The 22,644-nt window shown below is 42.3% G+C and overlaps 2 protein-coding genes, 1 long non-coding RNA gene and 1 pseudogene across 3 annotated transcripts; 2 read left to right on the top strand and 2 right to left on the bottom strand.

Annotated features, from left to right (window-relative positions):
• The first annotated feature begins 45 nt into the window (after window positions 1-45).
• On the top strand, window positions 46-1,853 carry LOC133919327 (uncharacterized). Its single transcript, XR_009909918.1, has 3 exons — window positions 46-650; window positions 985-1,104; window positions 1,181-1,853. It is a non-coding gene; the product is annotated as an uncharacterized LOC133919327 (long non-coding RNA).
• Window positions 1,854-2,725: 872 nt separating this feature from the next.
• On the top strand, window positions 2,726-5,106 carry LOC133918000 (serine/threonine protein phosphatase 2A 55 kDa regulatory subunit B alpha isoform-like; annotated as a pseudogene).
• A 415-nt stretch (window positions 5,107-5,521) lies between these two features.
• On the bottom strand, window positions 5,522-14,228 carry LOC133919326 (ATP-dependent DNA helicase MER3 homolog). The gene is made up of 27 exons (XM_062363690.1): window positions 14,028-14,228; window positions 13,746-13,869; window positions 13,279-13,462; window positions 12,999-13,160; window positions 12,660-12,897; window positions 12,521-12,557; window positions 12,395-12,441; window positions 11,955-11,992; window positions 11,764-11,785; window positions 11,459-11,671; window positions 11,143-11,299; window positions 11,011-11,062; window positions 10,572-10,643; window positions 10,421-10,470; window positions 10,185-10,302; window positions 10,042-10,105; window positions 9,877-9,960; window positions 8,741-8,866; window positions 8,466-8,662; window positions 8,199-8,387; window positions 7,866-8,114; window positions 7,740-7,789; window positions 7,625-7,642; window positions 7,148-7,230; window positions 6,774-7,053; window positions 6,449-6,492; window positions 5,522-6,339 (listed from the first exon to the last, which is right to left on the bottom strand). Exons 2-27 carry the CDS (start codon window positions 13,829-13,831, stop codon window positions 5,648-5,650), a joined length of 3,552 nt encoding a protein of 1,183 aa, XP_062219674.1. The 5' UTR covers window positions 13,832-13,869; window positions 14,028-14,228; the 3' UTR covers window positions 5,522-5,647.
• Window positions 14,229-14,612: 384 nt separating this feature from the next.
• LOC133917601 (GDSL esterase/lipase LTL1-like) lies at window positions 14,613-16,525 on the bottom strand. The gene is made up of 5 exons (XM_062361480.1): window positions 16,111-16,525; window positions 15,873-16,000; window positions 15,536-15,778; window positions 15,102-15,354; window positions 14,613-15,019 (listed from the first exon to the last, which is right to left on the bottom strand). Exons 1-5 carry the CDS (start codon window positions 16,343-16,345, stop codon window positions 14,784-14,786), a joined length of 1,095 nt encoding a protein of 364 aa, XP_062217464.1. The 5' UTR covers window positions 16,346-16,525; the 3' UTR covers window positions 14,613-14,783.
• Window positions 16,526-22,644: the final 6,119 nt, after the last annotated feature.

Genomic DNA, 22,644 nt, shown 5'->3' with positions numbered 1-22,644 from the left:
GCCCCTTTTTTTGGGATGTCAAGAACTCATGGTCTTTTTTTGACATGCAAGTTTGTACCAGGACAGCTTACATTTTGGGTGCTTCTCTTGGAGCCATCGGTTCCGGATGTACGGCGAGAGACGTACCATGGACGATTGCCCCGGCGAGATGTACGGCTGCGATGCACCCAACGGGGACGAAAGCACAAGAAAGAACCAATATGACGATAATTACAGGTGAGTACCTATGGATGCTCTAAAATCAGACTACCAGGGCAACGCCACAAAGATCGCTAGCGTATAGGTCGCTACGATGAGGAGCACCGGCAGGAGGCGAAGGAGCACGAGCTCCGTAGCTCCTTCCCCTTCCGGCTCACAAGACCCGCGGCCCTCCCAACTCCCTCCACTGGAAGTTCTCCCAGGTCCGCGGCCGGAGGCCAGTACAACGGCAAGCTCCAAGATGACGGTATATATGTATCAATATATATGTCGAACGTCAGGGCCGCTTGTTTGTTGAACTAATCGGTGCTTGCACGCCGTGCTGCAGCGGACGAAGTCTCGGCTACCGAATTCGACGGCTGCGGCGAGTACCTGGCCACCGGTGACCACGCCGGCCGTGCCATCCTCTTCCGAAGGACCGACGAAGACGACGTAAGAGTCTCGCATCTTAGGTAAGCGTGTGGTTCTTGCACGGACGGGCTGAACCCCCACCCCCCCCCCCCCCCCCTTTTTTTGTTTTCCACGCGAGAGACGAGGTCTCGTTCGGAGCTGGAGCGCACGGACTCCGCCGGAGCCCGGAGCACCGCCGCCGAAGTACAACTAGATATAAGAACGTAGGGTTTATCAGAATTATTTATTTGTATTGAAATTCATGTTGAAAAGGTAGATAAAAAAATCATATAATAAATAATAGAATCAACGGAGGTAAAATAAGCCGTACATGTGGAGTTGTATTTCCCAATAGGTGTAAATTGTCGAGCGTTTTATTAACCCCTATTAGTACAGTTTGACGTTCTGCACAGCTTGGAGATCGGCGAGAAGATCAAGAGGGTGAGGTGGCGCGCGCCGCCGAACAGTTCCCTGTTCATGCTCACCACGAATGACCGAACGGTCAAGCTCTGGAAGGTATCAAACCTGGCATTGATGCTTGCGGGTAGATGACCCATCCATCCATGCGAACTGGAGCATAATGATTCTGTAGCTTCAGGGCAGGTCTCCGATCACAAGGCGAAGAAAGGGTCCGATCAGTCACGACGGGGTACACCGACGTTGTCACTGCAAGAACCATACCCTGAGTGGGCAACCAAGAAAGCGAGGGGTCTGCCTGCAGATTCTGCTGAACATTCCGAAAAGGTTCAGCATTGCAGTCGGGCATCGGCACGGGAGCGGCCGCGCGAGATGTGAGCTCTCGGCCCGCCGATGGGCGCGGGTGGGAGCGGAGCCGTGAGGATTTGCACGCGCGCGCTAGTCTGAACGGCCTCACCACCGAGCACGGTTTGCTGGCGCGTTCTTGCTTTTTTCTGAAACTGTTTCTCACTAAACAGATTCCGAGATCGCGAGAACCGCCTCCAGCCGAACACATTTTCCACCGAGATAATCTCTTGCAGCACCGACTTGAGATTTACTAGCGATGGAAGATCTCTTCTAACTCGCGACTACATGAATCTGAAGGTGCTGTGAGTACTAAGTACCAACTGTACAGTTACTCATTGCTCCCCCATTGAAACCTCACCGTTTGCAGCTCTGGGACTTGCATGTGGAGAGCTCACCCATCGCAACATACAAGGTGGCACGGGTTCCTTCGTCCAAAGGTACATACATAATTGATCCATCATAGGAATACTTCGCTATCAAACATCGCCTCCCCAATTAGAATGTCCAAATCTTAAGACCATTTTTGTTTCAAAATAAAAGTAAGAAAAAAAAATAGACTCCAAAAGGTTGCTCTGTCTGTGGGCTCTGCAGCTGTCCGAGCTGTACAACGACGATTACATTTTCGACCGCCAAAGCTAACGTACGGACGTCCAATATATCGAATGTTGTAATTGTCCGTTGTAACATCGAAGATTAACGTCTGCAATATTTAAAATCAATATTTGTAATATAAAAAATGTAAAAAAAACACACAAATCCGGACCAAAAAAGTATTCAATTGAGTTAATTCCTATATTTCGAGATGCAACATAAAAAATAACTTCTGCAATAAAATTTCATAACGTCTGAAACATTCAATTTGAACATCTGAAGTATTAGAGATACGAAAATATAGGAATTAACTCGAATAGATAATTTTTTCGGGTTTGAATCTGTACACAAGAGATTTCGGGATGTAACATTCTCGAAGAACTTCTGCAATAAATTTTTATAACGTCTGAAATATTAAATTTGAACATTTGAAACATTAGAAATATATATGAATTAAATCGAATGGATAATTTTTTCGGGTCTAGATCTACACACAAAAGATTTCCAGAATGCAACATACGAAAATAACTACGGAAATAATTTTTTATAACGTCTGAAACATTAAATTTTAACGTCTAAAATATTAGAGATGCGAAAATATTTTTAGATCGATCCAATAATACTATAGACTGAGCAAACCGTCCGACCGATACATGAAACACGTGAATTGTGAAGGGAGCATTTCCGATTTTCGACAGGCGCAACTGCTGCGCAAGCAAGGACGGGAACCACTTCGCTACCGGATCTTACAGGTTTCTACCGCTGAAGCACATGAACATCGAGTGCACTCTGCAATGTTCTTGGCCATTCCCTTATCTACCTTCTGGTTCTTGTGGTAAGCAATACGTTCAAAGTTTTCTGGCGTGGTGCTGCTCACACGAGCGGGGCTACATTGGAAGCCAGCAGGAGCCTTTACAGGTAACATGTTGCTCCCAGCATCTATGTTCTCTTTTAGGAAAAATGATCTAATATGATTTTAATGATTAATAATAATATAATTATTGAAACTAATATGTTTGTCAAGAATATATATTAGTAAATTTTATGGATGTAATACATAAAAAATTATCGTAGTCGGAACAAAGTTTAATTGAATTAGAAGAGTTCTAAGAAGATTTGCCCTACCGAAAGGTTCGGTATAGAGGGGTTGAACTCACCGGAGCGTTGTGTTAGAGACAAAATAAAAACTGATGATTTTACCAGAAGGTTTGGTGCTCTATATGTTAAACTCACCGAAGTATTTCTAACAAAAGGGAAAATATCGAGGAACTCACCGGATAGTCCGGTGATCTGCACTGGATAACACCAGAGCATTTCTTACAAAGAAGAATGCTAGTGTAGAAGACTGAAGATCAACCCACCGGAAGGTCCAGTGCTTCGTTTGTGCACACCAGAGTATAAACACTGGAGTATTTCTTATAGAGGGCTGCAAATATTAAATAATGAAGATAAATTCACCGGATAGCCCGGTGATCACAGAGATAGTTGCAGCATTTCTAGAGAAAAGAAGATAATGTTTAAATCACCGTATGGTCTAGTATTAATGAAATGAACATCGGATAAATACACCGGAGTATTTATATAGAGATGTTGTAAATGCTCAGATGACTCAAGATAACTTATTGAAAGGTTCAGTGATGGATTTGAAGTCACACTAGAGTGTACGGTATTTACAGAGGTATTGAGTGGAGTTTCAACGGCTAGTTTCTGAGTTTGTACTTATTGGATAATCCAGTGTTATTACTATTATTCTCACCGGATCATCCGATGTTAACAGCTTTTCTTAGCGGTTGAGAAAACAGCTAGTTGGCGGGTTTAAAGCTATAAATACCCCTCAACTCAGTCATTTGAAGATGTGGTATGCTGCTGAAGTCTAGATAAAGTTTATATACAGTTAAGAAGACACTCGAGCCACCAAAGTGCTTAAAATGATTATTCAAAACGATTAAGCACAAGATTAGATAGTGTTTAATGCTTATAGGCCTAGTGTGAGTTGTGGCTAGATGATGCAGCTTGAACAAAGGATCAAGAAGTGATCCTAGCTTGTACTATATGGTACATCGGCATCTTAAAGTCTTGGTAACTCGCCGATATTTCGAGTCTTGGTGGCTCAAGTTGTACGGGAACGCGGAGATGGTTATCTTGGTGGCTCAAGCTTTGAAATAATCACAACGATAAGTGAGCGGAAGAAAGACTAGTGGTGAGATCTTGTCTTGGTAGCTCATCGAGTTTAAAATCTTGTCTTGCTGACTTGGTAGCTCAAGAGTCGTGATCGGAGGAGACTTGGTGACCTAAGTGTAGCATTTATGGAGCTCTAATGTGAATTAGGGATGACATTCATGCTATCGATATCACGGGATAAAAAAAATTGTGCTGAGTTTGTCTCTGTACCTTATTTACGTTTCCGTATTTATATACTTGCAATTTATCTTGCTATAGTAAATTGCAAATTCTCTTAAGTGGTAGAGTAGACATACCAGATAAACCTAAAGCACATTTAGATAAAAATTAAGATATATTTATCTTATAAAAATTTTAGAATTATTGGTTTCTAAGTATCCTAATTTATCCTTGCTTAGAATATCACCGTTCCTCACACTCTTCTCACTTTGTGATAACAATCTAGTGTGCTGTTCATCGTAATAAACCATATTGCGTCGATATATGCCAACGTTGTTAAGTTTTGCGTGGCTACTTCTTGCTGTCAAATCTCAAATGACATCAAACTCCAAATGCATGACTAATGCAGTAAATAGTTTTGGCCCCCTGCTTTAACATTACACTTTGACCACAGGATACAGCCGTACGCTCCTACAAAGGTTCCAGCGCTGCTCAGCAATTTTGCTCTCGGAGTTCATAGAAAAGGTTGGGAAAGAGCTGTTTGCCTTGTTCTCCATGTGTGCAGCTCAGTCTCGGCTAAGAGATTATTGCTGGAGCTCATAATGTGCGGTGGAAAATCTCTTGTCCCGCAGATCAGGATGGTCCGAGATCAGACGGCAGGGAGGAAATTCCATGCAACATGGCATCAAAGGTGACACCTAGCGTGGCACCCGACGGAAAACTTCATCGTTTGTGCAGCCAATAACAGCTTGTACGTGTACCATACATAGGCACACTCGCATCATACGTACAGAGTACAAATTACAGAGATGCATTCGTAGTGCGTAGGAAAAAAATGTTTCGCCATGTTTTTTTTTTCAAAAAGACAGCAAGACAGTTGCCAAAATATATTAAGAGAAGAAAATAAAAACAAAAATATCAAGAGTTCAGCTGATACTTTTAAGGGTTTAACTAAGACTCAGAAGGAATAGACATGCTCAAATCCCAAAACAATCAAGATAAAGGCACAAACCAACTATAAAGAAAAATAGCTGCCCTTCTAAACCATTTCCTACGCTCGAATTTTTTGGTCGCTGTTCTTTTTTGTTTTTTACGTAACTGTATCACCGTCAAGACTTCGGTCTTGAAAGACTAACAGTTTCTCTCCTTTCAAATGTTTCATCAAAAATATATTATCCGTTAAACTCCCTATAGCTCTTTTTGTTGATTTTATATCTTACTTTCTACCACTATACTCGGATATTGGAGGACTTATTTAGATCCGGCACATTCACTAACAGAAGACGACTAAAATGCTTTGCCATGTTACAACACATGTTTTGAGCACAACATTGAACTGCCCTATACAAAGATCTTTAGCAAATTAAAGAAAGGAAAAGACACTCTTGAAACCAAGAAAAGACTCACCGCTCTCGCTGTCCTTTGTGTTCCCCAATATATCCTTGCAATAGTCCTGAATATTGAAGGGTTGATCTGCGGCTCGGACTTCCTTCGTACATTGCGTAGCCTGGAAACATGGAAGGGGACTGCTGAAGCAGAATTTGCTCTTGTCAGATGGGCTGTCACTTGTAGCTGCAAACTGGGGCGAGTTTTCATCTGGAGTCCTGATCAGGATCTTGCTCTTCTCCAATGGGTTCTCCTTTTCACCTAGAAACCGAAGAGAGCTTTCGTCTGGAGTTGTGCTCGGCATCTTGCTCTTCTCAGATGGGCTGTCCCTTTTGCCTGTAAACAGCACGCGGCTCTTCTCTGAAGTTCTAGTCAGGATCCTGCGACACTTCTCAGTAGTATTGGTTGGAGAGAGCCTAGGCTCATTCGGTTCAGAATCCATTGGCGTGACCCCGTCCGCATACAGACTGCTCTGCTCTGCTCCAAACTGGTCCCTTGATATCTTCATCTTCTTCAGTATCAGAGGTTCATAAGAGCTATCCATGGATTTCGATGGCATCAGAGTGGGGAAGTCTTTGGATTTCTTGCGTATGTGATCAAAAATCGTGTAGTTTGTGACACTTTTGCATCCTGCCTCTGCTGGTTCAGGAATCGATGCAGTTTGTATATCTAAGCATGATGATGCACACTTCAGTTAGCTAATAACAAATTCCAGCTTACAATGAAACGAACACAAATGAAACATTAAGTGCATATACTGTTTGAAGCGTTGTCTTACCTCCATCGTCTTCTTCAGGCAGTAGATCAAAGCTGGGGACCTCCCTATAATCATGAAAATACCACGTTACAGAAGTACTCATACAAGAAGGTTCAGAGAAAATGACTTGATGACTATAGATAAAATAAATACAAACATGAAATCTGAGACATGCTGAAAATTTCGGTTATAGCTGTGAAGTAATGTAATGCCTAATGCAAACCATCCGGATATTTGGAAAGTAGAGGTTGAATAATCCCCAATTGGATTACTATTTCAGGCTATGCTGATCGATGGCAGTCAATTCCGAAATCCTTGGCCAACAAACAAAAGATTAAGAACTTACAGTGAAGCCAGGTTGTTAAATTTTCTGGTGCCCAGCGCATTATCAACTTTCTCTGGAGCACTGACAGCAGCAGCATCTTCTATGACATATACCTCTTTACAAAGCAGGCTCTGTCCAGTATAAGACTGAGATTGTGTTGTTCGAGTTGTTCTGGAGCTCACCAAACAAATCTCTGCAGGGAGATTGTACACAGGTTCAGGCTTATCTATCCCTCGCTCTTTGGTCACTTGCAAATCATCTTTCCTGCTGACTACATGCTTCTTGTGGACATCAAGACCAACTTCACCATAGAATGGCAAACATAAACCATGTGAGCATATACATGATAAGTGCATTAAAATTTGATGGAAACTATTCTCGGTTGGTGCTATTACCGTATTCTTCAAATATCAGATCAATCTTCAGAGTGACCCGTGCATTCTGGGGACATGGCACAAAAAGTTTTACAGAATATGGGCTGCATTTTAACAAATTGGCTAGTGAGCAATCCAGAACAGCTTAGATTAAACTTAGGTATCTGAGAGTGCAGCTAGATACTTGCACAATGATATCTAGTCAAACAATATGTTCATATTTGCTATCATTGTGAACTGTTCATCTGTTATATGAAACAGTGCTGCTTCAGCTTGTTTGGTCGTTACTACAACACCACATAATAATAAGAAGCTTACTGTAACACGCTGCTAGAATAATATATCTAAAGAAGGTATTGGTGAAGAGAAGTATATATCCCTTGTTTCCGCAAAAGATGTTACACTCTAATTTCAGGTTCAGAAAATATCCCTGTCATTTATCTGTCAATAAGAATTTTTCAAACATTTCCATGAATAACAAAAGTTCTAAGGTATTACCTGAAAAAATCCTGAGTCCTGGCGACAACAACCAAAAGAACAACAAACAGATTTTCATCAGTAGAAGAAAAATAAATCATCAAGGATATTAATTTGAGAGGGGGAAAACACTGACCTTATTTTCTCATGAAAGAGTATCACATTATCTTCCTCTGAGCCCACAACCTGACAAACAAGTATTATAAAATCCAGTTGGTCTTAAGAGCACTGAATGATCTAAAAGAAAGCTAAATAAGATTACCATGTCTGCATAATTGCATTTACTCGATTGAACTGCCTGTGATAGACGAGTTAGTGTTACAATAATGGTTGATTTTCCCATTCTGTTTCCAGCATCCTCTATGTTTATGTCAATTTTGGGTGGTAAGGATGACAATGATTCTTTTATATGATTCCCGAATGGATAATTGCGCCCTGTTGCCAATTCTATCTTTCTAGCATCAGCAGCTGCCAAGCTCTCAAAGGTATAAATTCCAGCAGTCTTCAGTGCCTGGGATGGCAAGTGATCAACTCAAGTGTTAATTATGCAGGCTGCATACAGAAGTGTCTGGATAACAATCAGAAAACTAATAACCTTTGCTGTTACAATTCCAATTCCAGGCAGTTGTTTCAGCAAAAATAGACTGTTCTCCCAGAGCTTTTGGTGTAGGCATTTTGCAAGGATCATAGAATTTATGGCAGATCTATAACTCTTTTTGTATACAAAGTATTCTCTCATGCATTTGGCAATCCTACGTCCATTTGAGCATATCGAATTTGTTTCCTGCAAGGGAAGTTCACTTTAAATCAAAATAGCTGGGGAGGAAATCAAGAGGTATTTTAAACTAGACAAATAAACAACCTGGTTGAGGGATAAATCATGGATTAGGGGGTCCCCAGTTAAGCAGTCATTTGCTAGTAAGAATATTTTCTCTTCTCTTGTCTGGATACGCTTCTTCTTTTTTCCATTCCCCATGACAATATGGAATATGAGTCTTCCCTCTTTGTCAGTGTTTATATCATTTAGAATCTTCTTCTCATTTCGGCGTAGTTGGATCCCTTGATATACCAGAAAACAAAACAAATTAATTTTCTAAACGCTTAATAATTAATTTCAAAATATGTACAGCTACCTACAAGTAATCTCTGCAGAGTGACAGATGATATGCAATAAATCTTCCAAACTGCAACAGGCAGAAGCTTTGACAATGAGCTTCATTGTATCAAACTTCAGGTAGAATTTTGTCATCAGCCTCCCTGGTTCTGAGTATGAAAAATTAGATCTCAAAGGAGAGCCCTTTTGATGAATGAAGCGATTAACTAGAATACTATCATCTCTAAACAGCAAGAAAATAGAATATTTGAGGGCCAATGAATTCAAAACAATAGAATAGTAATCTTGGTAATCACATAAGGCTAGGCTCCAAGTTGCATACCTGCATGCTCAACCCTCAGAGTTGGGGGGGGGGGAGGGGGAAGAGATAAGGTGTATTTGTGACATTATAAAAAGTTCTGAAGAAATGTTCGACACAGTACTATTTTCCATAATGAACAGACACTATAATATCACTTAGTAATCAAGCCCCTATGTGATGTCATTTATCTAATTTTACTTATTTTGCTATATTATTGAGCTATTTTATAAGGTCATTCACTCATGATGCAAACCTGGCAAAGATATTTTTAGTGCTACCTACTTGGAATGTTAGATTGAATGTTATACCTATTATTCAAGCACGAGCCAATGCTAATTTTTAAGGTTGCCGCGGTATTAAAGCCTCAAAAACCATGACCGTCATTGAAGCAAATCTTGTGAGCTTGGAATAAATTCACAAATAAAATGCATGATGTTCATGTAAAATTGATCTTTCATGCACAGATCAAATGTAGATATATACAATAATGTGATTCCTGAAATGGGGGGCATGTTTCCAGATTGGAACCCTGTGGAGACATACATACACAACCCAACAAACCCAGCTCATGGAATCAATTTGATATGGTACCATACCCCAAGGACGGGATATACTATGCTGTGCCAAAATCCAAAAATGTTAAATGGGGTAGGGAGAGCGTACCCAGACCAATGCAATGTGAGATAGTTGACATGGATCTGGCTGGTGGATATAATATAAAACATGATTTTAGGCTATAGCCTACTTCACTTCGCAGCGTGGGTTGGGTATTTTATGGCTACTGGTTGAACACTGTTGTGTGACATCTTCTGATCGTAATTTCTCATTTGCATATTGTTTTACAGAAGAGAACTTTACCTAACGGTTGTAGAAGGAAACCATCTTCGTCTGTCCAAATCAGTCCATACTCCACCAACTCATGGATCCTCTCAACACATATATCTGTATATTCGATTGATTAGGATCAAAGCATCAAGCATCATAATAGAACCCGTCAAGCCAACAAAATCGAAAAGGAGATACCTTGGATTTGTTTTCCAAGGAGGTCACAAATAATCCCTCTCTTAACTCCATAGTACTCAGGATTCTGGTAATTTATTTCATTAAAGTTACTCCACATTTTAACTACATATATTTAAATGTTAAACAAGAGTATGCATCCATGCCTTTTTTATCCTGATGTACAAATACGAGCACTTGATCCACTCAATTGCCAAAGTTATGTCAGATACTGTCAGCTGAACAATTTCTGCATTTAGATGCTCCACTGCACATGGCAGCAACCTGGTGGTAGTATATATACTCAGTCAGAAGTATCAAATTATATGCAGTGCATGTCAGTCATCTTTGAGGTGAAATATCACATGACACACTAATTTTTTATTAAACATCAAGCACTTACTGAGACTCCACCATTTCACATCCATTTAGAAGGTTCTCATATAGATGAACCTACAAGGAAAACTTACAACAGGTTAGGACAATAAACCAGGAAATATCTACCCGTCAAAATATTTCACAATTCACAAAGAGTGTAAACAAAGGTTGATTACTGTCTCTCTTCTTGTCATGATTATAATTGTTCCAGTATCATCGAATGGTGGACGTCCAGCCCTCCCACACATCTGCAGATCACCAAAAACAGAAGCTTCATCAGAACAAGAGGGTAGTCATATAGTACGCGTTATATATGAATTACTAAATGTGTTAACTTCGACTGTTGAATTTATATACATGTAAATTTAAATAATTTTTTAGGGAAATATAGCATATGGGTGATGATTGCATAAACAAATTCAGTAGTTTGTATGTCTTAAATCCAACCTATTGGTTCAGAAAGAAGTAAAAGAAATTCAGCAACAAAAACATACGACATTGAAGTAACATGTCAAAGATGTAAAATCACAGTAAGATTTGAAGGGAGACGGAATATTTATCTTTGTATATCAATGATGATAATTTTATAGGAGATATTGAGACTTGATAGTACACCTGAAGCACCATGGACCTCTCATATTCTACATATAGGCCCTTCTCTTTGTTGCTGCGGAATAGAATCAATGTCAGAAAAATATAAAAACTACAGATCAACTCAATTGATGCCATATTTAATTTTGTTCTCACAAAAACTGTGTTGACTTTATCACTACTGTATGTGCAGGTAAGTTGATGCCATGCGCCAAAGTATTCGTTGTGCATATAATTTGAAGATCACCCTTGAGGAAAAGCCCCTCAACAAGACTCCGATCTTTTAAGCAAAGACCACCATTGTGATAACCAACTGAAAATAGAATAGGATCACATCAGTTAAGCAATCAATGCAACTTGTTAAGCTAAATGTATCACCTAACATGGATATCTGGACAGCATAACTAAAACATTGGAGATTGCAAAGTTAGGAAGATATCATGGGTGCCAAGGGAACAAGATTCAAGATAACCTCCATGTACAATACAAGCCTGCAGTTGTTTGTCACTACAGGTTAGGGAAGCTTCCTTTAGATGTTCATACTGCTGCATTGATTTCATAAATGGATTGGAATAGCCAAGCGATGCTCCAGTTTGTGAAAGGCATTGCGCTGCTTCTTGTGCACCTTTTCTTGTAGAACAGAAAACAAGTGCAGACTTTCCTCTTGAATGTTGCATCAGTATCTCTGGAATCAACATTTGATTTCTATTTTTAGTACTGAAATTCTGATACTGTAACTTACATGTATGCAATGCAATTGAGGGATGGGGAACTTACCGAAAATGAAACTTTGCAGCCTCTACAAGTTGAAGAAACAAAGGGAATTATGTAGTCAGAATTGGTTCCATATAAAGTCCACCATCTAACTTATCCCGCCCCCCCCCCCCCCCACACACACACACACAAGAAAACAAATTCACCCCCTCTAATAGTGAAGAAACAATATTTTGGATAGTGAAGATGCATACCCTCTCAAACAAGAAGTCGTTTTTAGCTGGAGCATAACCTAAAAAACACAGTAAAAAAGGAAAGAATTAGCAACATACCAATTGCTGATGAAGGGCAGCTGAAAGATCATTGGGAAGATGCTAAGCAGTAAATATAGGAAGTTTATATGTTTGCAATTTTACCTAGTAGCACAAAAAACACAGGTTTATTCTAAAATCATTTCATGGCTGTGAGAAAAAGGTGCTTTGACATTAGTAAATCAAATGTAACTTGAAACATATCACATGCAACATAACTAAGTTTGAGCGGCTTGACGTGTGCTCATCCAGATGAAACACGTCACATAGCCAATACTAAGGGTTGGCAACGTATTGCATCCGTTTTTTTCTACAGGCTTGAGTACTTGACGTGTGCTCAATTGCACATCTAGATTCTAATATACAAGAAGTTTCAATCGTACCAAAGACCTTGGTTGTCAACTTCACTGGTCTCATTTCTTCTCCAAATCTGCAAAAGGAACATACTGCAAATAAGTAAACTTATTGGAAGTACTCCATATAATCCTCAAGGAAATTGTGTTAGTCACCTTTTGATTCCTTCTGGGGGTGCTAGGAGCCACTCCGCTGAGATTTTACAATGTCAATGGGAAACATAAGTTCCTTTACCAGAGCATGATATGGAAATGTAAATGGTACGCTGACAACATACTGCAAAGAGTTACAAACATATGTCCTCAATATTAGGGATAGTGGCAGAAACAGCTATTAATCGAACATTTGCCAAAGGAGCAGATTTCATGTTGCCAAGGCGGGAAAGCATTTTTATTCTACTGACAACTGCTTCCAAGGCAGCTCCACGCGGATCATTCAGGAGATGAACTTCATCAATAAGTACCAGAGCAATGTCACTGAAGAAACCCAATCCACCGTCTCTTATACCATGACGACTCATAGAATCGAACTTCTGCATGTATTACAGTGTCAGTAAGAAAACAGGGAATTGGTTAGCAGATGTGGTGGCCATCATTTTAACTCGCGCAGAGCAAAACAAGTAGTGACCAAGACCTCAGGAGTGGTGAGGATTAAATCAGCATCGTTTATGGATTTATTGTCGTAGAATTCATTGTCACCAGTCATCTCCAAGCAATTGATCCCCAATGAGCCCAGCTTCGTGTTCCAGTCCCGCAGCTTCTCCTGCACCAATGCCTTGGAGGGAGCAATGTAGATCTTTCGTGTCGCCCCAGCGAAGCACACAATGAAAACAAACTATCAGAATCCTAAAATTCCAATTACATTCTAAGTCCCAATGTTTTTTGAGGAAAGGCAGTCGGAATTCAGCGCATACTGTTTTCAGAGTTCCTTTAATCAAATTGAACCTCCAGTCTGGTGAGAGGAAGCTGGAGAGGAGCCTCAGAATGCAGAGCTCAAATAGCACAGTCTTCCCACTCCCAGTAGGCGCGGAGATAACCATGTTCACATCCGAGAAGAAGCACGCATGGAAGCACTCGCTTTGCAAGGAATTAAAGTATCTGCAGAGAAGCCAAAAATGTTACTAGAAATCACATCCGCACACCATGACCTACAATAATGCCTCACCTTTCCTTCCCCATAATTTCATGTCGTTGACATACCACAATACTTAAAATTTCAAGCAACCTACCCAATTCGAATCAAAAAGTGGCAAATAGTTAAATAATCCTTAAATACATGCTGGTTCTGAGATCACGCAACCAAACGCAACATGTGCAGAAACACGCCGTATGAACACCCAAAAAAGCGCGTAGTTCGAATGATCGGTGCATGCGTTCGCACCTGAACCCGAACACGGGGCGGAACGGCGGGGGCAGATCGGAGACACACCGCAGCGCGTACGGGTCCGCGACAGATCCCATCGCCATCGGAGTTCCTGAAGAACAGGAGCGCACGAATTCGCCTCCTGCAGAATCCGGGCGATCGGGGGTGAGAAATCCGTCACGAGGAGTATCGTCGGACACATTGCGTGCGGTGCCGCTCGGAGCCGCACCGGCTCGGATTTCGCGGCCGAATCGGGCGGCGCGAGAGAGGTAGGAGACGAGCGGGGGAGGGGGCACTTACTCGCCGGTGGAATCGGATCGGAGGAGACGGCAGCGAGAGGCAGGAGTGGCTGCTGAGGAGACGGCGGTGAGAAGAGAGAGGATCAGAGGAGTGTCTGCTTGCTTCGTGAGGGGGTAAGCCGAGCGGGAGGAGACGCGCGCGGATGCTTATGCTGTCTCGGGGAGGAGGAGGTGAGCCTTTTGCGGAGGACGCGATTCAAATTTTGCCGTGGGATTTTGCGGCGGGAGGCATTGTTTGGGACTTTTATTTATATTTTTTCAGAAATAGAATAACATATATTTATTTTGAAAATTTATAGATCTATATACATGTCATTTAGATGGATAATAGACTTACCTGACACCAGGCGAGCTCGATTAGATAGTTTTTTAAAAACAAATTGTTAGTAATAGCCGAGTGACACAGAAAGCATTGTGTATAGAACTATAGCTTTTTAAAATATACCTATATTTTTGCTAATTCATTGTTTGGAACGGCACCGGCTACTCCCGTGCCGAAAAGTTCAGGTCCGAGAGCCCCCGGGGGCAGCACACCACGGTCCACAGCCCCAAATCGTCACATCACTTGATCCATGAACCAACAAACTTATACTCGGATCAATCAAACTAATTAATGCCGTCAAACACATCAACAAAACATCATCACTCGGATCAAGACACCAAACTTGACAAATTGAGCTGCCGTCTACAGACAGAGTGTACTGGCCACTGGGTACGCGGCGTGTACGTATTACTCCCAATCATCCTGGCCTGGAGGCTAGAGCCCCTCCTGGTCCATGGCGAGGATGGTGCTGAGGTTCATGGGGTGCATGTAGTCGGTGTCGCCGTTCATGAACTGGCCGACGATGATGCGGCTGGCCCTCTCCGTGGGGTGGAACGCGTCCCAGAACGCGAACACGTCCCGGTTGTCGCACACGTTCGACGCCGCCGTGCACAGCCCGAGCCCGTTGTACGGCCCCTGCCCGCAGCACGCCACCTGCACGTTCGTGAACCCTGCAAAAGCACAAGGTATAGTACATCGAGTCACCGGCCACGCCAAATCTCTCCGCACGGTCGACTGAAGACGGCAACGCACCGTAGCTCTGCGGGTTGGAGAGGTAGTCGAAGTTCATGCGGTAGGTGTTGGCGGTGACGAAGACGTCGGCGCCGATGTCGCGGTTGAGGCCGCGCACCATGTCCACCAGCTGCGGGTTGAAGAGGTTCACGGCGCGCATCAGCTCGGACGCGCACTCGCCGTTCTGGTTGTGGAGCGCCAGCTCCGCGGGCACGCACCCGAGCGGCCCCGTCCCCGTCACGATCACGCGCCGGGCGCCCAGCTCGTACAACCTCTGCAGTGCATGCGGCGGCGTTCGACCACCACAGCCGATCGACGTGGTTAGTCAGGTGCCCGGTCGGTGCGTACGTAGCACACACTGCTAGTAAGTCATGAACGGCTAGTTGTTCTATATCTCGGTAAAAGTAACAAACCAAAGTGAATCTAAACCGGATGCCAGAGTAGAATTAACTTACTGCGAGGACTTTCCTGTACTCCGAGATGATGAACCGGACGTAATCCGGGAGCGCGTACTGGCGAGACCGGACGGACATGGGCACCAGGTAGTAGTTGTTCACAAAGTCGTTGCCCCCCAGCGTGATAAGCACGAGGGCCTGGTTCACGAGCTGCGTCGCCTGCTCCTTGCCGATGAGGGCTCCCAGCTTCTGCTGGTACTCCTGGAAGTACTGCAGCTGGTCGCCGATCCTGATGATGTTCACCTGCTCGGCCACGCACAATTAATGTCGCATCAAAGTTGGGCAAAGAATACGACGGAGAGGGAGGGTAGTGAAAAACAGTTAGCATTCTCCGTACAAACTGCACTCCTGTGTCGTTGAGGATTCCGACGCCGGCCGACGCGAAGTTCGCGCCGACGAGCAGCCTCTCCCCTCGGAGCTCGGGGCTCAGGTACGGCAACGCCGGTTCAGCCCCGAGGTTCTCACCTGAGGCAAATGACGGTGCAATATCATCAGCACTTCAGTTCTGTGCATGCGATCGAGTATGTGACACCATTTTTCTGAGGGGTTGTGCGAGAGTTGATCAGAGGCGTTACTGATGATGTCAGGAATGTTGAGCCCGTTGGAGAAGCGGCCCGTCGCGCGGTGCGTCGGGAAGTCGATGCCGTAGGGCGGGGCGTCGGCGCGCGCAGTGGTGAGCAGGTAGTTGTTGTTGCCGTTGTCGACGAGGGAGTCGCCGAAGACAAAGAAGGCCCGCGCCGCGGACGCCGCCGGAGCAGCCGCCGTCAGGCACAAGAGGGGGAGCAGGAGACGCACGAGAGCAGCATCCATTGCGTAGGCCTGTCGGATGCTAAGCTAGAGAGAAATGGCAAGCGGCTATGCGTGCTCAGGGAGGCTAGTGGTGGTAAGAGTGTGCTTTATAGAGGCAGGCCTCGATCGCCATCCTGCATCGCGCCGAGCTGAAGGCCCTTGGCCACCCCAAGTCCCCAAGCAAATGCACACATGGCGAGGTGGTTGTGTGATACTAGCAAGCTGCCACCTTTAGGCCCTGTTTGTTTCAGCTTCGGATTCTGGCTTTCAGCTTTTATAATCCGAAGCTGAAACAAACAGACAGCTTTTAGTTATAGCTTTTTAAAATCTGCTGGTTGGATTGTGAGAATCTGAGAAGCTGGTTTTCCTCAGCTTTTGATAGATTGTGAAAGTCTATTTTACTAAACTGTCTATTAAATTTTTTTAGAATCTAAAGTCTAAAAGCTTTTCACAATCCAGCTTTTTTACAATCCAGCTTTTCACAATCCAACTTTTATAAGCTGCTTTTCAGAATCTCTAGCTGAAACAAACAGACTCTTAGTACGCCCCTACCCCTGGCTTGCCTCGGATCGTGTGCCCTTGCAAGGCCACAGTGGGTTTCAGAATTCAGATACGAGTGGTTAATGTGTCAGTACCGATAGTACATCAACTGTTGCACGGCCGGAAATCTGTGCTTCTCGGCTGTTGGTTGGCTTTTGAGGATCGAGAGAGAATTTCAAAGATGGGGTTGAATCAGTACTTGGTCCCTGGTCTTAAAGGGGAATAAATAGGATATGTACTATTAAGTAGAGACATGTGTACTAATATAAGTGTGTTTAGTTTAGAAGGTGGAGTAGGATAGAAGAGAGCTATCTCTATTTTTAGAGGTGTTTGGTTCAGAAATAATATGGATAGGATCATTACTCTTAAGAAATATTCTTCTAATATGTTTGATGAAGCTATCCCTTTAAATCGATGGGACAAAGCTATACACATTTGATAAATATGCTCGTCACTAAAATAATTAATGATATTAGTATGTTTGTATTACTTATTAGTATATATTACTATACGATTAGAATTTGTAATGGTTAATGTGCTGATTAGTGGTAATTAATGAGCTAATTAGAGTATGATTAGGGTTAATTAGCATATTTTATTGTTAATTAGTAATGATTATGACAATAGTAACACTAATACGTGTTAGAGCATGTTGATTAGTGTATTATTAATAATTATCATTTAAAATTAAAAAATATAATTAGTTGATGATTTTCATCCATATCCGTGTCGTCCCTCTAAACCAACAGAAAAAAGACTTATCCTATTTTTTTAAAAAAAAAAATCATCTCATCTAAAAGTAAAAAAATTCTACCACATCTCACTTTACCTCTTAACTAAAGCACTCGTAATAGCTCCAAATTGGCCCTTGGGTGCATAATTCTGTGAAAACCTTTAGATAGTTGCAAGTTTCAGAAATTGCTGAACCGACATAGGTTCAGCATGGGTTTCTTCTCTGTGTACTTTTTACACATCCATTCAACAGTTGTGTATGGAAGGTGGAGAGAGAGCGCTGGATTCACAGACAGGCAAAATTACAGTTGCTAGAGTGCATCTGTCAGAAGTGTTTCGTACCATCCTGCTGCACAGCTGCAGCCATTGAAACCCATGTCCACCTATCAACTTGGGTAGAAGAAAGGCGATTCAACGAACACCTACTATAAAAAAAACTTACCCAAAAGATAAACCTTCCGCCTATGGACACAATTTAACCCCACTTTTCATTTATTGTGCTGTCAGAAGCATTCCATGAGTAAAGCAACACACCATGTGAAATTCATAAATCAGTGGGGTTGAATGTTAAAGACGAATTGAACCCCACCACCATTGATGTTATAAGAATTCATTGCAAGGGATTATCTTGCGGTAAAACAGTAATTAGTAATTACTATTATTTACTCAAAAATAGTAACTACTCATTTTCTCGAAGAACTGATCATAATAGCCTCTGTCTACTGCTCCAGTTCTCGAAGAAATCGTCGGCATACAGTGACCTTGGTGGAATGAAATGGAAGCAGAGTACAAGAACAGCGATGCGCATTCACTGACAAGCCCTGTATTCCTGTATCTGCAATAAAAAAAACTACCCAAGACAGGGCGAGCAACACTTTATGACAGATTGTACCACTGCACTGTACTCCTCCTGGAGTTCTGACCTGGCTTCGTACGCAGAAGAGAGATCAGAGACGCAAAATAGAAACGTGGAATCACCATCTCACCCTGTAAGGATTCCAATTTTTCACCATATCCCTGCTGGTTGTGAGCCTGTGAGAACTGGTCAGATCTCACCCAGAGGCCACAGGCCAGATCGAATTCTACGCTGCAGCGTAGAAATGCGCTCTGACGTCTGGCAGTTTTACCTGCGTGCCTGTATATTCACCCACAGTGACACTGTTATTCCTTTCCTGCATCAGATGGCCCAAGATCTAGCCTCGTGTGCAGCCTTGCTCTGTGTACTCTATAGTCTACGTGCCTGTCTTCGGTCCTCAGAGACAACCGTGCATGATCCAGAAGGTCTGTACTGTGTAGTACATGGTGATTTTACTGAAGTGGACACAAGAAACAGCCGGCAGGTTCAGCTTGAGTTTCACACTTTCACCCCAGGCCGCAAGTGAGTGATTGCCGCATCCGTATCACCGTCCTTGCGCGGTGCAAGAGCAACTCCAATCGGCTTGCCCACCGGCTCCCTCTCACTATATATATATAGCGATTCGATGAAAAGAATCGTTCTCACGGGCTCTCTGCTCCACTCGCTCGCCATCTTCTCCGATCTGCTCCTTACTTTTGTCGATGCAAATGCGCTCGTCATCTCCCGTTCGTTATCTCTAGAACGGACGCTGACATGTGAACCATGGTGTAAACAGTACCAACAACTCTAATTTTATTTTTATCTTCTGTTACTATAAAAATCCTAGAATTTTTTACATATATTTCATAATACATGTGCAATGCATTTTAATTCGATTCACGTAAAAAACATAGGTAGAATTTAAACTAAAATTCTTCAAAAATACTACTTTTATAACTTCTAACAATTATTATTGTCTCAAATAAATTCCCAATAATCTAAAAAAATCATGAATATTTTTTATGTGATAGATTAATTTCTAAAATTATTTTCAGTCTAAGGTTATATGGTAAAAAAAATGAGTTTCTTTAAAATACTCTATTTATATGATTTTTATTATTTTATATGATATTTTTTCTTTTAATTAATTTTAAATTTAAACAAATTCAAATATATACAAAAGTTATCATTGCAAATATTTTTTGTGTATATGATACCAATTAAATATATATGATTGAAATTTAGAAAGTGAGATTTAGGAAGTCGGTTAAAGAGTGTAAAAAATAAAGAGATGATTTTTTTAGAGAGACTCTTCATACGTACATATAAGAGATCAGATTTAGAAAGTTAATTAGATATGCTCTAAACCGGCTTCGCAAAAATATGATAAACGAAGACTCGGAGGCCAAATTGAAGTAGATCGTTCCGATCTAAGCAATGCGTTATGCTAGAGAGTAAGTAATTGGCCGCGCCATGCCGCCATGCAAATTCATTGCTCCTGACACCTTCGACTGACAGACTGTGCACAGAGCTGCAGCTGGCACGGCATCAGGGAGTGCTTACAAACAGCGACTGTACTGCAGGGTTAAAAATGCGTCGTTACCGTTGAAATTCGCGGTAACCGATGTTACGGTTCAACTCGGTTTTATAATGCACTCGATAATTGAATTTAAATTTAAAAAATTAAATTAATTATGAAAAACTCAAAAAAAACAGAAAAAATTTCATTAAAACTATAGGTAATTCTAAAACTATCCGGGAAAAATCGACTGAAAATGCACCAGCTTCAATCTCCAAACTGATAGGGGAAGCCCAAGATATTTTATTGAAAAGATAACCATCTTTGCAGGAAGCGTAGCGAGGATATAATGCAAGTGAAGGGCTTCACATCTTATCAGCACTACCGAAGACTTGTAGAATTCGTCTACAGACCGGTTGTTTCACCAAAACAGCTTAGGATTTCCACAAGAGTTGAAACATCCTCAAATTTTAGGGTGATGAACATGGCTACATCATCCACATAGAGGGAGACATGTGCCATAGGGGTGTGGCTACTGAAGCGGCTTAAAAGACATTCATCGACTGCCATACTAATAAGGCGTTGAAGAGGGTCGATGACCAAAACAAAGAGTAAGAGAGAAGTGGATCACCTTACCTTAGCCCCTTTCCATGCATATGGGCACATTAAGGATTCTGTTGAGGAAGACTCTTGAAGAGGCCATGCTCAGATTGTAGGTGATCCAATCAAACTAGCGTGTTGGAAAGCCCATGCAGTGAAGAAGGGTGAGTAAGTACTCTCAGCGTACAAAATCAAAGGCTTTTGCAGTGTCCAGCTTTAAGAGCAAAGTGGGTGTGCCATTTCGGTGGAATCGGCGTGCCTTGTTTCTAACCGCCATGAAGTTCTCCTAGATACTGTAACGCTTTATAAAAGCACTTTGGCATCGGGAGATTAAGGAGTCCATGTGAGGGGCTAGCTACATCGCAAAATTTTTGGAGATTATCTTCACTACGGAATGGAAGAGGCTGATCATGCGGAATTCAGTGATTTTTTCAACTCCTTCCTTCTTTGGCAGAAGGGCTATGTTAGCCGAATTTAGGAGATTGAAACCCATACCACGCAACTAATAAAAATCTTGAGCAGTTGCTACAAAATCTTCTTTAATAATACCCCATCATTTTTAAGAAAATTCCAGTAAAATCGTCTGGCCCCGATGCCTTGTCAGAAGACATGGCAAGGATAGCCTGTTGAATTTCCTCCTTGGTGAAAGGGGCGGTTAGATGATTTAGGTCGGCAAAGGTCAAACTAATCTGCTCCCAATTGCGATCCATAGACCAATGCTTAGGTCGACTCAACATCATAGCAAAAGTGATCTTGCACAATAGTTGCCTTGTTGTCATAGCCAGTCACCCACCCATGATCCGATTGGTGTCTTTGAATGTGCTTCTTCCATCTCCTCGCATTGATTCTGATATGGAACTTTTTTATTGGCGCCCCCCTCTTTGAGATAGGCAATTCTAGACACCTGCAACTTTCAGGCCCGTTCAATAGCAGCAAGGACCAAGATCCGCCTCTTTAAGTTTGTACACAGGTGAAGTTCTTGTGCAGATAGCTCTCTTGAATCTTGCGCTTTGTCCAAGCATGAGATGACATCCACGGCCATAAGAAGAGTAAGCTTAACATCCGAGACTAGCGCGATTGCTCCAAGCTTTAAGTTCCTTCGCCATCTATCGGAGCTTGTGGTCGAGGATGTGGAAAGGGTCAACATGTGTTTTTGGGCGGTTCCATGCTGTGGTGACGACAACGAGAAAGCCAAGGAGCTGGGTCCAAAAGTTTTCAAATTTGAAAGATTTGGACGCCTGGGATCCTCTGCACTTGAGAGGAGCAGCGAGCAGTGGTCAAAGTGAGAGGTGGACAGCGTGAGGAGGATGTGTTTGCTGAAGGCGGGGCCCCATTCCATGTTGCAGAAAACTCTATCTAGTTGTACCATGGTTGGGTTTTGTCGTTCATTGCTCTATGTAAAATTGCGGTTTTGAAGATTTATTTTGTATAGCTCACACACATTTAGAGCATGCCGAATTTGTGCCATCCGTCTATAGTTTAAGTTTGTGTTGTTCTTGTCCCTCGATTTATAGATGAGGTTAAAATCCCCAAGGACAAGCCATGTAGTGGTTGAAGTGGGTTTACAGTCTCTAAGCTCATTGAGGAAAGCCTCTTTCATGTCTCAGACGGGCTAATAGACGGAAGTTAGGCGAAATAAAGTGGAGCGCTCTTTTAGAGGTACGTCCGCTAAGATGTGGAAGTCACCCATTATGATATCATTAAGACACGTCTTACTCTCACTGCTGGTTTAAAGGCAAAGGCAGGCAGTCTATTTCCACCTAGGTGCGATGAGGCTCTATGATCAACCATAGTCAACATAGTCAATTTTGTTTCCTAAAGTCAAGCCACATGGCAAGGCGTTGTTGAGAAGATCTCACATATAATACTTCTCCTAGCAGGTAAATTGAGACCGCAAACGTTCTAAGTTAGGATAACAATGTTTGGGTCTGTCATCATAGAAACACTAGCTTCGCGGGTCCATTTAGAAAGGCTGAGTGTCCACAGGAAGGACATCTAAAAGCTTGAGGAGCATGAAGGCCACCATCCGGTTTGCTGGTGCGCATAATTGGCCAAAATTGCTGGCCATTAGAATAGAGGTTCCAAAAGATTGGA

Source organism: Phragmites australis, chromosome 5 (assembly GCF_958298935.1).
Source record: "Phragmites australis chromosome 5, lpPhrAust1.1, whole genome shotgun sequence".
Lineage (NCBI taxonomy): Eukaryota > Viridiplantae > Streptophyta > Magnoliopsida > Poales > Poaceae > Phragmites > Phragmites australis.
This window is presented reverse-complemented; position numbering and strand designations above follow the sequence as displayed.

Bases quoted from the DNA above. Each gene is read 5' to 3' on its own strand.
- LOC133919326 (XM_062363690.1), bottom strand. From the start codon at position 13,831: ATGGCGATGGGATCTGTCGCGGACCCGTACGCGCTGCGGTGTGTCTCC. The intron at 7,054-7,147 runs GTAATAGCACCA...TCTATGGTGAAG, and splicing joins TCTGATATTTGAAGAATACG to TTGGTCTTGATGTCCACAAG. The intron at 6,340-6,448 runs GTAAGACAACGC...CATCATGCTTAG, and splicing joins GCCTGAAGAAGACGATGGAG to ATATACAAACTGCATCGATT.
- LOC133917601 (XM_062361480.1), bottom strand. From the start codon at position 16,345: ATGGATGCTGCTCTCGTGCGTCTCCTGCTCCCCCTCTTGTGCCTGACG. The intron at 16,001-16,110 runs GTAACGCCTCTG...CATTTGCCTCAG, and splicing joins CAACATTCCTGACATCATCA to GTGAGAACCTCGGGGCTGAA. The intron at 15,355-15,535 runs GTAAGTTAATTC...CATGCACTGCAG, and splicing joins AGTACAGGAAAGTCCTCGCA to AGGTTGTACGAGCTGGGCGC.